The sequence below is a fragment of the Salmo trutta genome, chromosome 1 (assembly GCF_901001165.1).
Source record: "Salmo trutta chromosome 1, fSalTru1.1, whole genome shotgun sequence".
In the NCBI taxonomy this organism is placed as follows: Eukaryota; Metazoa; Chordata; class Actinopteri; order Salmoniformes; family Salmonidae; genus Salmo; species Salmo trutta.
In genome coordinates, this window is record NC_042957.1 from 57,150,802 (window position 1) to 57,166,699 (window position 15,898).

Here is a 15,898-nt window from a genome sequence, read left to right on the forward strand (position 1 = left end):
GAGGTATTAACATTGGCATTCCTAGACAGTCATTAAATGACTTGTTAATAGTTCCGGAGTGGCGCAGAGAGGTGGCCTGTTTTTGTCAAGAGGCAACTTTGGAAAATAAATCTAAGCCCCTCTCTTTTCTCTCTCTCTGTGTAGTTGACAAGTCAGACTACATGGTGGGGAGCTACGGGCCGCGGCCGGCAGAGTACGAGTTCCTGACCCCTCTGGAGGAGGCCCCTAAAGGCATGCTGGCCCGCGGCACCTACAACATCAAGTCCAAGTTCACTGATGACGATAAGCACGACCACCTCTCCTGGGAGTGGAACCTTAACATCAAGAAAGAGTGGAAAGACTGAGTCCCCGTCGACTTAATTCTTCCCCGTCCCCCTCTTCTTATTCCCCCTCCATTATTTTGAATTCATAATTATGTGATAAGTGATTAAAGGCAAATTGCTCTCTCGTCCACGCCAATCCCTGCAGTAGTTTCATTCCAATCACGTTGTCATGCCATTCACCCCCCCCACACACTCCTTGTGATGCTGAGTATTGAATATGTGGAGAAAGCAAATCATGTGCACAATCATGAATTTGTTTTGGTTAGTTTGTATATAAACAGGGTTGTTTTTTTTTATGAAAAAAATGAAAGATTGATTTGTTAATGCTCTTGATATGGATGTCATCAACTTCTTTCCCCTTCATCCCCTCTTTTCTTTCTCTTACTTTCCTTTTTACCCCCCTTCCTGCTGATTGTTTATTACAACCACAATCTGCCTTTTAAAGGTGTTGCTGTGTGTTAAAGGCTGTAGTAGGGCCACACTCTGTACTCTTTGTTGGGGATGTTGCCCACTGTCAGTGGAAAGCCTTGGAGCAGATTATATGTACCAGTCCACACAATTAGTTTATTCTGGAACTAGTGTGAATTCCTTACCGTTAAGAGGTGGCATGAACAGCACTTACCGGCAGTCCACCAGGGGCACTCTGACCACCTGCTGAAGGTGCAAGTGTGCCTCTTCCTGATCAGGGTTTTCACCTCCCTACCTAGTTCATTCAGCCGCCATGTGGCCTTAAAGAGGATTCCTGTAGAACTAACGATGAAGGAAATGATCACAAAGAGCCATTTGCCTTTAGAACAGAACTGTCAGATTGTTACGAGAGCCTCCTACAGGGTTTGAGTAAAAGAGTTTTAGGCTGAGTGCTAACAGATCAGACAGACCATTGAGATGCTTGTAGTACCTTCTTTTCCAGATTAGCCAGTAGAAGTAGACCATGAAAGTGAACAGCAGCCATTTCTGCTCCCTTCCCTCCTCACATCAGGTGGTCTCAATGTGGACCACCTTTAGTGCTGTTTGCTGACGTGAATGTGTTTACGTTGATATAAAGAACCTGGTTTTGTTGACAACCTAAGAAATTAGCTCCTTGTCAAATGCCCTCTAAGCAGACCTTGAGGCCTTCTTCCAGTCACTAACTCCATTACTGTAGCATCTCAGATATGGGGCCTTGCTGGTGGCCCTTGTGAGCAGAGAGGAATGTCACACAAGGGTTGTTAATCCGCTCACCTCGAGTCAACACCAGGATTACCAAAACTGGCTGTGCCTCTAGCCTTTACAACCACCAGCTGCTCTCTGCTAAGGTCTGACTTTCAGACATTCAGAATGGGAGCTCAACATCAAATAGTTATTTGAACGTTGGCCCTGATGTTTTAGGTCAGGTCTAACTTGTGCACAGACCCAGAGTTTCAACAAGAACAGCCAAGACCTCTTACTACAAAACCATGTTATATTTTTCTACACTCCATTTTTCAACGTCATAACTTGTGATGTAGGGCTCAGGCTTTTGTTTCACTGGTTCAGTATGCTTCACTGGATCATTGTTTCAGTATGGTTTTGACTCTAACTACTCCTCTGTGTGCCACCTGGAGAATACTGTTCACCTGTCACATTAAAGTATTCAGACTGGAGGTCATGGTGTCTTTAATCAATAAAGTCATGTAACTTTTTACACTGTTCTCTTATTGATCCAGCTCTAAAGTAAAACGTTCTGTAAAGCATCTTTACCCGTCTATCATGCTCCATCTAACACACCAGCAACCTTTCATTGAACAGAACACAATGTTATACATTGGTAGAAGACCATATCACATGAAGTTTATACACAATGAAGAGCAGAAAAGAACAAGGAAAATATTCAAATGAAAAACCAAAGTACTGATAAGAGGGCAGCTAGAGCCCCTTGTGTACTTGAAATAAGCAGCCATGGAGATGTACCCATGGTCTGAGTCGGTGCTTAGAGAGCACATAGTTACAGTAGCTTAGTCAAGTGTGGTTGAGAGTTCCATTTCTACGCAGTGCATCATCAGGAGGTCCTCAGTTCTCTAGCTTAGACAACCTAACTCCATTTTGGCAACATTATCATAACCATCTTGAGGATCCTTTTGTAAAAAGGTAAATTCACCAACACACTGATATAGTTTTACAGTTTACATACAGTATTTTAGAACAAGTTACTACTTCCTTGAGTACCACGGGCTCCTTCAATTGAAGTCTACTGGCTTCCCCTACTGATTTCAAAACCAATGTCTATGTTGGATAGATGCATACGTGAAGCCTACGATGTTAAGGCAACAGTGTTATTCATTGAGAACATCAGGAATATTTAACTAGATTGTTTTTGAAAACACATTATGAATAGCTGTGCACACGTTATTCATTGTCCGTCATCAAAAACATTAAATAGCAATTATTTATACATTTTAAATAGAATTAGTGCAGTCTCAGTATACACGCTCAGTCATTTAAACATTGTACTGGATTGTCTTGACCAAAGACGGGTCAAACAGGTTTTAGTGCACTTCTAGGTTGTCATAAATGATCTTAAGTTAGGTCAAGAATCAAGGCATTTCATCTACCCAGATGATGAATGTCGTCAGATGTACAATTCATTCATATTGGGATGGGTGAAATGTGGCAGTATCCAGAAAGATGGATAAAACAGCGGAAGGGATCATCCACAGTAGATTGTATCATTTCCCCAGTGCAGAAGTACAGGTAACCTGTCATTAAGACATCAAGTGACCACTTTGAACAACCACGGTCAAACAAAGAAACAAATTAAGAAAAATAAATCTGTGGCTTTCGTACCCATTTCAGTGCATGTTCAGTAGTATCACGAAAGCAGCTTATTTGTCTTTGGACTTTTTTCCCTTAGGACTTTCTACCCTTGGGGACTTTCTACCCTTGGGGACTCCCTTGGTGGAGTTCATTACACTCTTGGTCTTCTGCAGGCGGGAGAAGATCTCTTTGAACAGGGCCTTGTACTCTGGGGTGTTCTGGCCCAGCCTCTTGTCCACCTGGTCTACCTGCCGGCTGATGCCCTCCAGGGCCTCTGGTGTGGAGGGGGTCTGGGGCGGGGTGGTGGGTGCAGCAGCCATGGCTGAGGGGCCGGGCGTGGCCATGCCGTAGTCCTTCATGGAGGGGTCTCTGGAGACGGGGCGTGACGTCTGCACCCCCGCGTGGCACATGCTCTCCTCGTGGCGCCGGCACTTCCCCAGCAGCTCTTCGTATTTCTCCAGCAGGGCGTGGTACTGCTCGTCCACTTCCCTCAGGATGGACATGCCCCGCTTGCGCACGCCGTTGGCGTGGATTGCATAGCTGCCCTGTCGCCTGCCAGAGGCGTCGCAGGCCGAGATGGCGTTTAGCGCCGTGTCGCTGCAGCTCTTCCTCACGGGGCCTCCCTGCTGCCCTCCTCCTCCTCCTGTCCCCCCGGACTCCCCCGTCCCCTCCCCTCCCTCCTTTTGCCCCAGTCCCTCCTCGGGTGTGTCGGTCTCGAGGGCATTGTTGAGCAGGGTCTGCTCCAGACCCTCATCCAATAGACAGACCCGGGACCTCCTCAGCTGCTGCATCTCCTGTAGCTCTGCCTCCAGCTCCTGCACTCGCAGCTGGCAGCCCTCAGCCCCCAGGAGGCGTTGTTCCATAAGCTCAAACTCCTGCAGCACAGCTGTGCACTCCCTCTCTGCCCCCTCCCTCCGGCCCCGTTCTGCCACCATGGCGGACCTCAGGGAGGAGACCACACCCTTTAGACGCTCGTTCTCCTCGTCCAGGGGCCGGCGCTCACGCTCAGACACCAGATCTACACTGCCGGGGTTGGCCACCAGGAAGCCATCCTCATACCTGTAGAGCGATACACCACACAGAGGAGCACAAGGATACAGCAGGGAGATTGCATTCTTATGTAATCTGAACACCATACATTCAGGTCATTTGGCAAATGTACTAAGCATATTAGCATACTTCACATACAGTACTTTGGACTTTTGAGTGAGACTACATAGAGCATTGCTCTTTACTGTACTTTGGTGCAGTGCAGAGTTCTTTAAGGCAGGGGAAGGAGTGGACAGTCTTGCGTCGCTCCCGCTTCTCTCTGTGGATCCTCAGCTCCTCTAGTGTACGTAGTTCCTCCACACGAGCTGTCATGGTATCCACCTGAGCCTGCAGTGTCTCCATGGTACCCGTCAACCTGTAAGTGGGCGCACACACACACGAAAGTGGACTAAATATTATTTACATCACAACATAATGTACAATACTGTGACTATACTGAGCCTGTGTTACCAAAACAACGGTGAGACGCATTTATTTCCTATGAACAGTAGGAACCATTCAAGAACTAAGCTTGTTAACTCTAAAACCAAATATTTCTTAGAAATCCTTGGTATAAACAAGAAAGAGGTCATGGTACAGTCTTACATTGAGTGAATGCTCATATTGTAGATCATAGCAGCTAGAACAACTCAGGAGAGTATTAACCCTCACCTGTCCATCTTCTGCTGCGAGGCCTTGCTCTCTATAACCAGTTTCTCATTGGTGATCTCCAGCTCTCTGGCCGTCACGTCTAGCTGCTCGTAGACCTTGGCATGCTGCTCATTCATCTCCCTCAGCATCTCCAGCTGCTTGGACAAGTACTGCAGGGGGAATAGACATGTGAATGAAGACATGGACCTTACAGGGAGACAATCTAAAGAGTCTAAAACAGATATAAAATCACTGTACATCTATATATGTTACATCAGTGCAGATGGAGAGGAAGCCGCATTAGACTATTGAGATATGCCAGACTGCTGTAAAAAAATAAATAATTAAGTCACAGATATGACAGTATTCCATGATGGTTAAGCAAAATAGCATCACAGTTTCCTAATTCCTGTCTACACAAACAAGTGTGGATCAACTTTATTCTTCTTCTCCAGCAGATTAAAGTGTGCCAGCAGCACACCACCCTGCATCCCACTGCTAGCTTGCTTTTGAAGCTAAGCAGAGTTGGTCCTGGTCAGTCCCTGGATGGGAGACCAGATGCTGCTGGAAGTGGTGTTGGAGGGCCAGTAGGAGTCACTCTTTCCTCTGGTCTAAAAAAATATCCCAATGCCCCAGAGCAGTGATTGGGGACACTGCCCTGTGTAGGGTGCTGTCTTTCAGATGGGATGTTAAATGGGTGTCCTGACTCTGAGGTCATTGAAGATCCCATGGCACTTATCGTCGGGGTGTTAACCCCAGTATCCTGGCTAAAATTCCCAAGCTGTCCTTCATACCATCATGGTCACCTAATCATCCCCAGCTTACAATTGGCTCATTCATCTCTCTCCCCTGTAACTATTCCCCGGGTTGTTGCTGTAAATGAGAAACGTGTTCTCAGTCAACTTACCTGGTAAAATTAAAAGTGTGATTGGTTGAGTCAGCCATCAGCTTTGTTGTTGCCTAATAAGAGGCCAGTCTTTGTTGTCTAATGAGGAGTCAGTGGGTTTCCCTTTCTCACACTAAGTAAACACACGCTCTCCCTCTCTCATGCAGCTGCACTCTGCTCCTCTCCTATCAGAGCTCTGCAGGATTTAATTGGCTTGATGGCCATCAAGGAGAAAGTAATTGTGCTAGCCTAGAGAGAAGAGCCACTTTGCAGGATCATCAAGTGCACCGTCAGTAGTTTAAAACCCACACACTCCAGCTAACATACCAGTCCGATACCATGCTTGACAATATGGCCTCTCAGCAATTCAACATTTAATTGTATTTTTACATTTTAGTCATTTAGCAGACACTCTTATCCAGAGCAACTTACAGTTCATTCATTCATTCATTCATTCATTCATTCATCTTCAGATAGCTAGGTGGGACAACCACATAAAGGCATAGTACTTTCTATCAGTAGACTCAGAGCTAGAAAGGAGGGAGGGGTCATGTGCAAGTGCTGGTTCAGTTTTTATTTGGGGGGGGGGGGTCAAGGTGATGAGGATTATTTAAGATACTGTTTGAAGAGGTAGGGTTTCTGATGTTTTCGGAAGATGGGCAGGGCACTTTGCAGGATCATTCATGACATCAACCATGACATGTACACACACATAGTTAGTGAAAGTGGTATCATGCTATACCTCGATCTCCTGCACCTGTTCCTCATTGTTGATGTACATCTGTTGTAGGGAGTCCTCCAGCTCCTTATTGCGCTCCAAAAGGGTCTTCCCCAGCTCAGCTGCCAGGTGCAGATCTGTGAGGGGACAGAGAGGAGGACGAGAGAGACAGTGGTGAGAGTACTGGTCTGGAAACAGAAAAACAACTATTTTAACTCTTCATTCACATTTCATCCACCAGTAATATTGGTAGTTGCAGCATTAGCCCAGCTCAGTTCAAGTGTTGCATTGGATCATTATGGACTGTTTTAACTCCATTAATGCAATGCTTTCTGGCTTTCCTTAAAGTGATGAATTTAAGACTTCACCCCCTCATTTCAAATTCAATAAGAACGAGCAATAGAGAGAAAATCCCCTCATTCAATTCCCCTGCTGGAGTAAAAAAAAATGTAATCCTCCATCTTCTCTGATTAAGACCAGCTTCTGTGATCTCTGCCAAGATGAGCTCAAGAAAATGGAGTCTGACAGCAGGGGAAAGGAGGAGGATAAGGGAGAAAACCTAGTTAGCACAGGCTCTGTCTGGATTACACAGGGCAAAACACCAATACAGGTCATCTCAGAACTCATTTACCATTACTCCTGGTCAGAATGACAGAGAGATCCCTCTTAGTTCTTATTACCCCACTCCAAAAAGAAGAGCGGCTGTACATACAAGCGTAAAGGTTTTAGCTGCACTGGTTGCTACACATACATGTTCTTTGTCACAACAAGATTGGTTTCTGGGGAAAATGTTAATGAACTCCAGCACATCTCTGCTCTCAATCTGCTTTGACAGACATTTCCACAAATAAACGCACATACAAACATGCTCCCATTTTAGACCTGGGAGGGCTAAGGGCAGCGAGCCACTTGGTTTCCACCAGCAGGTTGATGGATCCATTATTCATCGGGTGCTGCAGTGACGAGGCCTACTTAAACAGAGTAAGGATGAGGGGAGCTGTGCTGTAACATGCCTGCCCCACTACTCAGAGCCCATGATAGTACAGTGGGAGGAGGAGAGGGGGTGTTAAACTGAGAACAATTGACCTCCATTACGGAACATGAATGCAGCATTTTAAAATCAGCACACTTTGGTAAAAGACCAAGTCCATATTATGGCAAGAACAGCTCAAATAAGCAAAGAGAAATGATAGTACATCATTAATTTAAGACATGAAGGTCAGTAAATATGGAAAATTAAGAACTTTGAAAGTTTTTCAAGTGCAGTCACAAAAACCATCAAGCGATATGATGAAACTAGCTCTCATGAGGGCTGCCACAGGAAACGAAGACCCAGAGTTACCTCTGCTGCAAAGGATAAGTTCATTAAAGTTAACTGCGCACCAGACTGCAGCCCAAATAAATGCTTCAGAGTTCAAGTAACAGACATCTCAACATCAACTATTCAGAGTAGACAGCGTGAAAATCAGGCCTTCGTGGTCAAATTGCTGCAAAGAAATCACTACTTAAGGTCACCAATAAGAAGAAGAGACTTGCTTGGGCCAAGAAACACGAGCAATGGACATTAGACCAGTGGAAATCTGTCCTTTGGTCTGATGAGTCCAAATTTGAGATTTTTGTTTCCAACTGCCCTGTCTTTGTGTGACGCAGAGTAGGTCTCGGATGATCTCTGCATGTGTGGTTCCCACAATGAAGCATGGAGGAGGTGGTGTGATGGTGTAGGGGTGCTTTGCTGGTGACACTGTCAGTGATTTATTTAGAATTCAAGGCACACTTAACCAGCATGACTACATCGATACGCCATCCCATCTGGTTTGCGCTTAGTGGGACTATCATTTGTTTTTCAACAGGACAATGATCCAAAACACACCTCCAGGCTGTGTAAGGGCTATTTGAACAAGGAGAGTGATGGAGTTTTGCATCATATAACCTGGTCTCCACAATTACCCGACCTCAACCCAATTGAGAAGGTTTGGGATGAGTTGGACCGCAGAGTGAAGGAAAAAACGCCAACAAGTGCTCAGCATATGTGGGAACTCCTTCAAGACTGTTGGAAAAGCATTCCAGGTGAAGCTGGTTGAGAGAATGCCAAGTGTGTGAAGCTGTCATCAAGGCAAAGGGTGTCTACTTTGAAGAAGCTCAAATAGAAAATAAACAAATCAAAGTATAACACTTTTTTGGTTACTACATGATTCCATATTTGTTATTTCCTAGTTTTGATGTCTTCACTATTATTCTATAATGTAGAAAATAGTAAAAAAATAAAGAAAAACCCTTGAATGAGTAGATGTGTCCAAACTTTTGACTGGTACTGTAGCTAAAAATGTAATTAGCTCATCTGTAGGCTACCATATCTTCCTGTTTTAACACAATGGACAGACCATTAGAGAGAGAACTAGAAGAGTGATAAGGGTCTGTATATAAACAGTACCAGCTCGTGTGTGTGTGTGTGACAATAGAGCGAGCATTCCAAATAAATCACTACAACACAGACGCTACGTTACCAACACAAAAGTGCCTGGTACACATTGTCTAAAGCTTAAAAGTTATGTAATCTTATGGTTGTGCCTCTATCAAAACGCTGCCGCACAACGATTGTTTGAGCTGGCAAACGGATAAGAATCGGAGTTTGCTGAGAGAGCAAGAGATATCCCGGTAAATAGGAGAAATCATGTACCCACTTCATTGAATACAAGTGAATAACATAGGAATTGTAACAGGACAAAGCAATGACACTGTCAAACTGACATCTCCCCATGGCAACCTTGGCACACACACACACACACACACACACACACACGTGCACTGCAGCCTTCTGCACGTGTTGCTATGCATCATCCTTATGCCCTCGGATGTGTATAACTCATATAGCATCTAGTGAAGCACATCACAACCACACTGCACCAGCTGCTACAACTATGACATCATACCCTACCATCTGGACAGACAGGATACACATGTTGAGCTGATGATTATGACCACCGAGGGTAATAGGTGAGCAGCCCTGAATACAGATCACTTACATAATAATCACATATTCACTCTGTGTGAAAGTGAGTGGAAATAGACCATAGCAAATACAATATGACCCTTTGGTTGGAACAGCATGCTAAAACTGTACTATTACAATTTTACATGCATGGTCGCCTCAAATCTCTAACCTCAGGCTGAAATCTCTGATCCCAGCCTGAGAGGCCATGTCTGGGGGCCCCCTAATCAGATCATCCAGCTGGGCTTAATGCTCCGACTCCATTTTCAATAACGCTGTGAGATGAGAATAATAGTAGAGAGAATGATTTAATTCAGCTTTTATTTCTTTCATCACATTCCCAGTGGGTTAGATGTTTACATACACTCAATTAGTATTTGGTAGCATTGCATTTAAATTGTTTAACTTGGGTCAAACATTTCAGGTAGCCTTCCACAAGCTTCCCACAATAAGTTGGGTGAATTTTGGCCCATTCCTCCTGACAGAGCTGATGTAACTGAGTCAGGTTTCTAGGCCTCCTTGCTCACGCACGCTTTTTCAGTTTTGCCGACAAATGGGATTGAGGTCAGGGCTTTGTGATGGCCACTTCAATACCTTGACTTTGTTGTCCTTAAGCCATAACTTTGGAAGTATGCTTGGGTTCATTGTCCATTTGGAAAACACATTTGCGACCAAGCTTTAACTTCCTGACTGATGTCTTGAGATGTTGCTTCAATATAGCCACATAATTTTACTTCCTCATGATGCCATCTAGTTTGTGAAGTGCACCAGTCCCTACTGCAGCAAAGCACCCCCACAACATGATGCTGACACTCCCGTGCTTCATGGTTGGGATGGTGTTCTTCGGCCTGCAAGCCTCCCCCTTTTTCCTCAAAACATAACGATGGTCATTATGGCCAAACAGTTCTGTTTTTGTTTCATCAGACCAGAGGACATTTCTCCAAAAAGTACAATCTTTGTCCCCATGCGTAATTGTAAACCGTAGTCTGGCTTTTTATGGTGGTTTTGGAGCAGTGGTTTCTTCCTTGCTGAGCGGCCTTTCAGATTATGTCGACATAGGACTAGTTTTACTGTGGATAGACATTTTGTGCCTGTTTCCTCCAGCATCTTCACAAGGTCCTCTGCCGTTGTTCTCGGATTGATTTGCACCAAAGTACGTTCATCACTGAGAGACAGAACACGTCTCTTTCCTGAGCGGTATGACGGCTGCATACTATTGTTTGTACAGATGGACGTGGTACCTTCAGGCGTTTCTCCCAAGGATGAACCAGACTTGTGGAGGTCTACAATTGGCTGATTTCTTTTGATTTTCCCATGATGTCAAGCAAAGAAGCACTGAGTTTGAAGGTAGGCCTTGAAATACATCTACACCTCCAATTGACTCAAATTATGTCAATTATCCTATCAGAAGCTTCTAAAGCCATGACATCATTTTCTGGAATTTTCCAAGCTGTTTAAAGGCACAGTCAACTTAGTGTATGTAAACTTCTGACCCACTGGAATTGTGATACAGGGAATTATAAGTGAAATAATCTGTCTGTAAACAATTGTTGGAAAAATGACTTGTGTCATGCACAAAGTAATGTCCTAACCGACTTGGCAAAACTATAGTTTGATAACAAGAAATTTGTGGTTGTGGTTGAAAAACGAGTTTTAATGACTCCAACCTAAGTGTATGTAAACTTCCGATTCCAACTGTACCTCATCACGCCATCTGGAACTCACACCGCCTACTATCGTAATATACCAACCTTACCCTTTAAAATGAATGATTGCTAGGAAAATACGGCTTTGACCTATATCATAATTTGTGGGGACATTTAAAATGCTAAAACAATAGCTTCTTTCCCGTTCTGTTTCAAAATATGGGGATAAGACCAGAGGTGGGAGACACTGCTCTGCCAGATCAATACACAGGGAGTGAGAGCAGAGACTACACAGGCCCTCATCTATATCTATCTAGCCATTAGTGGAAGAAGAGGCAGACGATGGGGTCCAATTGAGTTAACTAATTCAAACAATTGAGGAAGAGCTACAAAGGGGTGTGTCACTCTATAGGAGGGATGTATTATCGGACTAAGCTCTGTGTGAACGGAAAAGGTTGTGTGTATTATGTGCCTTTTCAAGCATCTCGAAACATAGATAAGTTGGGAGCGTCTCCATTGTTGATCCCTATTTTTAAATCAGAGCACAGACATGAGGTTAGTAAATGTCCTGTGTCTTCAGTCCAACCAGTAATAAATCATTTAAAAAAAGACAGAACTCTGACATTTCCCTCACTCAGAGATTGCAACTGCATAGAATCTTTGTTCAAAATTCCACAGAATCCTGCGAATGTCAACCAGTTGTCTCCCTGAATATCCCACTTGTTTTAAATCATCTCTCAGTCTGTCAGGCTCCAATCGCATAATACCTCACCAGCACATCCCCATGCAAGAGAGAACCACGACTTGAGAAAAATAACCGAGGGCAGAGTGTTGGCACGTGACCGTTCATATATGATGCAAGAGATGGAGGGTGAAGTCAGACAGACAGCAGGGTTATTCTGAGAACACACACTTCACTGACAACATCAGAATAATTGGCAAAGAGCTCGATAATGGATTAAGGGGAAGTCTAGAGCAGTGCCTATACACAGAGAGGTGGAAATGAGAGAAATTGAAGTAGGCCTGTGTGTGTGTGTCAGAGAGAGAGAGAGAGAGAGAGAGAGAGAGAGAGAGAGAGAGAGAGAGAGAGAGAGAGAGAGAGACGAGAATAACAGAGTATAACATGGTCTGACAGCTGAAACCTGCAGCAGAATTTCGATAGTTCCCACGCCTCGTTCTCAAATGTATGGGACTTGGTGTGATGGGGGTCTGTCGTGAAAGTGCATGAGCGCCATCACAATTTCTCATTTTGATCATATCAAGGATAATATCGACAATTAATAAGACAGTAGTCCATTCCAGACACGCACGCTTGTATATCGAGCCAAAATTGCAGAACATGTCATGAATTCTTGAAATGAATAATATTGTCTTATTTTCTTGAAGGGTCAATAGCATCCTTTGAGGCATCTTCAGGTTGTTGCATTAAAATGACAGTGATGAGGTCGGTAGCCAGAATCAACTGCTTTTTGCTGGGACTGTTTTTATTGTATCGGAATGATTCGCATACAAGGCTAAACAAAACCTGCAACAAACATAACCACAACGACCACAAAGTAACAACAATGGTGTGTCAGTCTACTCACCCTGCTCCAAATCCCGTTGGTCGTACCATGGCTCATCTTCCTCCGTAACAAACTCTTCCATCCTGCCTGCACGGAGCATCGATGCTCGGTCTATCGTTGTGGATGTTCACCGTGCGCTCTGTAACATCTCTGACCGCTCGCCCGGAAGCGAAAGCATGCCTCGTATGATCAAGAAATCTCGAACAGCGCAGCCTCCCAAACCGTAACCCTTTCAGCAATCTTTCTCATTCAGTAGGAAAGACGCGGGCGCACCTGCCCCCAACATTATGCAATGAACCATTCGCATGAGACAGATGCATCAATTTACCGCACCTGACACTAAATTATATCTCAAGGCCGACAAAATGCTCGCACAAACTGGACACTGCAAGCAAGTCCCTATACGCAACGACAACACTGTCGGCCTACAATAAAAATAGAGAATAACGTACTAAATAAATTGTACAATATTGAGACGTGTACGTTCACTGAACAAATGTGACACTGGCCAATGCCACGCATAATCTCCCCCCGCCATTGTGATTTACGCAGGCCTCCAGCTTTTGTTACAAGCCCCCACTCACTCGTGCTTTGCACCGATATCTCTCCTGATCCATTCTGCAACGATCCCCAACCCCCTTCCCTATACAGGGGAAGATGCTGCTCCATAAAACAGTCTTTCCACTTGATCTAATTGTATATAGCCCATGAGCCATTTAGTACCAGCCACTAGACATTCAGTGTTAGAGATTTTATTGTAAACAGGTCTCACATGGAGCAATAGTGTGTGATGGCTGGGTTTTTAGATACATTTCTGTGATGGTTGGGAGTCTTTCGCCATTATGCAAGCAGTCACCAACCAGCCCAGGCAGACTGGCCAGCTCTGATCTTTTTAGACAAGATAACTTTGTAACTTTGTACCAGATAACCATAAGGACAAGAGAGAAAAAACAAATTCATATTTTTTGGGATTCCTCAGCATAAACAAAAGTTCTCATTGAGAATCTCATGAAAACAACAAACTAACAATGAAAAATAGATTAAATTACAGCTCTAAAATCTATCAAGGTTAGAGTGTGGTTGTTACACATCCAGCTGGCTGTCCTCTTTAGTCAGGCAGAATGACAGACCAGGTAGCAGCAGGGTTTGGCCTGGTATAACCATAGCATCCATGTCCTAGTCACATGGTGCTAACATCAAACAAAGAGCCATCTCTATTCGGCGTTGAGCAGAGATGACTAATTGTTCTCCAGAAGCACCAGCAGACATGCTTTATACAGTACATGTTTTATGGCTGCCATTACAGCGGCTCTACACGCCACGACAGCATGAGCCTGGAGTTGACACAGCATAGCAGCATATCATCTCTGTAACGGCTCAGTATCTTGGCCTGGGAGAGATGTGAGGGAGGGAATCAGTTGGAGAGCGAGCGAGAGAGAGAAAGAGAGTGGATGAAGGGATCAGACCCCCAGGTTGTTATCCTCCTCCACCTTTCCGTTCATAGTCCGGCCTCAGAGGTCTCAGTGCTGTGTGGTCCCGTCGGGTGCTTCCAATCTGCTTCACTCTCACAGCGCGTCACACCGCTGAAGAACTTCTTTATCAGATTCTTGGCCTGCATTTTCACTGTGGACACAAAGATAGTGCCTTATTAGAAAAGGCAGCTTGCGCTAGTGCGCACACACAATGTTTGTCTTCCTCATCTTGACCTCTTCCCTTACTCCTCCCCTCTGCTAGTAGATGAGACAAGTAGTGGGCAAATGACTTAAACAGCTCCTACAACAAGGAAGATTTCACATTTGGAATACTACGATTTGAAAAAGTGACAAATTAAGAACTAAATATTTTCATTACAGCTTATGCCCCTTCCCTCTCTCCCTCACCTTGGTGGCAAACTTGCCCTGCGTATAGAAGGGGTCTAGACAGCGCACCACGATGTCAGCCACCTCCTTCAGAGACACAGGCTTGGGGGCTTTGCTTGTGCTCCCTGGCTCCAGTACAGTCTCCTGGACTTTGGGGTTAAAGGTCACCTTCTTCCTGCTGTCCTGTAGGGGGCAGCTGCGCTTGGCTGGGGGGAGGGCCTCCCTCTCTTCACTGTCCTCACATAGCTGACACGCACACAGAGAACATGTGGTAGTAGATGTTAACAATGATGTCATCATTACATTACTGTTAAAAAACATGGACGACACAATAATACTGTTGATCTCCATACCCTTTGTTTTAGCAACGATTTAGCCTTGTTTTCATGTGCATTTTGCCTGTGAAAAAAACAAAGGAGTTTAGAGAGAGAGGCACAAAACGGAATAAACCAGTCGAAGACTTTATCTACAACTTCCGAGGGACATCTTACACTGTGATAGAGTCCAAGTCCAGTTTAGCTTCCTCTTTAACCTCCTCATCATCCAAGTTGCTGATTTCTGTGGGGATGGTGTCCATAGGGATAGTTTCAATGGGATGGTGTCCATAGGGATGGTTTCCATGGGACTTGTGTCCATAGGGATGGTGTCCATGGAGACAGTAGCAGGTGTGATTTCCTGAGTGGGGAGTGACTGGGGTGGTATTGAAAAGGCCTGAGACGACACATCATTGGTTCTTATCTCCACATCTTGAGTCTTTTCAAATCGGTTTCTTCCCAAAGTACTGGATAATGTTGCGGGAGTTCTTAGCAGCCTCCGCTAGCTTCTGCTTCTTGCTCAGGGCCTTGCCTCCTGTCTTGGTGGGGCTGTTCAGGAAGGCAGAGACTGCCCTGGCTTTAGCTCTGATGGAGGAGCTGATGGTTGGTGCTGTATCTCCAGTCTTTGTCTCCTTCCTCTTCCCCCTCTCCTCCTCACCGGCTGACTCTCCAGACCCAGCCAGGCAGTCAGGGCCCCCGCTCCCTGTCCCCCTGTTGGCCCCTGGACCTGTAGTGGAGCCCTCACAGTTAGAGGCCCTCAGCAGCTCACTGGCAGTCTGGAAGGGGTTGGAGGAGCCCCTCAGACCTGGGAGACACAGAAGGAAGGATGCTTAGTTACTAATAGAACCCAGTATGAGGCTGACTCACAATAACACTGACTGCATCCTGTTACTAAATGGGCTGAGACAGTCTCAATGCATTAGCCAGTAGATACATATTTAGTCATTACTGCTGCTTATAAAGGAGCACTACAGTATTTTCTAAAGCGAAGTAAAAGCAGAGTCCTCTGTGTGCTGTGGTGTTGGGCCTTACTGAGTAGATCTGTGAGGCGGGCGTGAAGCCCTGCTGCTCCTCAGTTAAGGAGGAAGAGGAGGTTGCTTCGTCTTTGGATTCAGTCTTTATCTCTGTGGATTCCCCAGAGCCGCT

General features: G+C 45.0%; 2 protein-coding genes across 8 annotated transcripts in view; one reads left to right on the top strand and one right to left on the bottom strand.

Annotated features, from left to right (window-relative positions):
- The window catches only part of LOC115202165 (rho GDP-dissociation inhibitor 1), a 14,764-nt gene extending 12,781 nt beyond the window's left edge, over positions 1-1,983 (top strand). For all 5 annotated transcript variants that reach the window (XM_029766120.1, XM_029766135.1, XM_029766125.1 and 2 more), the window contains exon 6: positions 145-1,983. In XM_029766120.1, the coding sequence (XP_029621980.1) occupies positions 145-344 (200 nt within the window). In that variant the 3' untranslated portion in view covers positions 345-1,983. The remainder of the gene's footprint in view (positions 1-144) is intronic.
- Positions 1,942-15,555, bottom strand: LOC115202128 (cerebellar degeneration-related protein 2-like). 3 transcript variants are annotated; one of them, XM_029766052.1, is made up of 9 exons: positions 14,930-15,555; positions 14,792-14,837; positions 14,460-14,684; positions 14,070-14,202; positions 12,601-13,969; positions 6,404-6,516; positions 4,797-4,945; positions 4,336-4,500; positions 1,942-4,154 (listed from the first exon to the last, which is right to left on the bottom strand). In XM_029766052.1, the coding sequence occupies exons 5-9, from the start codon at positions 12,677-12,679 to the stop codon at positions 3,164-3,166; spliced, it is 1,497 nt and encodes a 498-aa protein (XP_029621912.1). In that variant the 5' UTR covers positions 12,680-13,969; positions 14,070-14,202; positions 14,460-14,684; positions 14,792-14,837; positions 14,930-15,555; the 3' UTR covers positions 1,942-3,163. The 3 variants fall into 3 exon arrangements, with proteins under 3 accessions (XP_029621912.1, XP_029621921.1, XP_029621903.1); XM_029766061.1 differs by lacking the exon at positions 12,601-13,969; XM_029766043.1 differs by having other exon boundaries at positions 12,601-14,202.
- Between the last annotated feature and the right edge of the window lie 343 nt (positions 15,556-15,898).

Excerpts from the sequence above, each read along its gene's own strand:
- LOC115202128 (XM_029766052.1), bottom strand. The coding sequence starts at position 12,679 with ATGCTCCGTGCAGGCAGGATGGAAGAGTTTGTTACGGAGGAAGATGAG. Across the intron at positions 6,517-12,600 it reads CCAACGGGATTTGGAGCAGG|ATCTGCACCTGGCAGCTGAG; the intron begins GTGAGTAGACTG and ends GTCCCCTCACAG. Across the intron at positions 4,946-6,403 it reads AACAGGTGCAGGAGATCGAG|TACTTGTCCAAGCAGCTGGA; the intron begins GTATAGCATGAT and ends TTCCCCCTGCAG.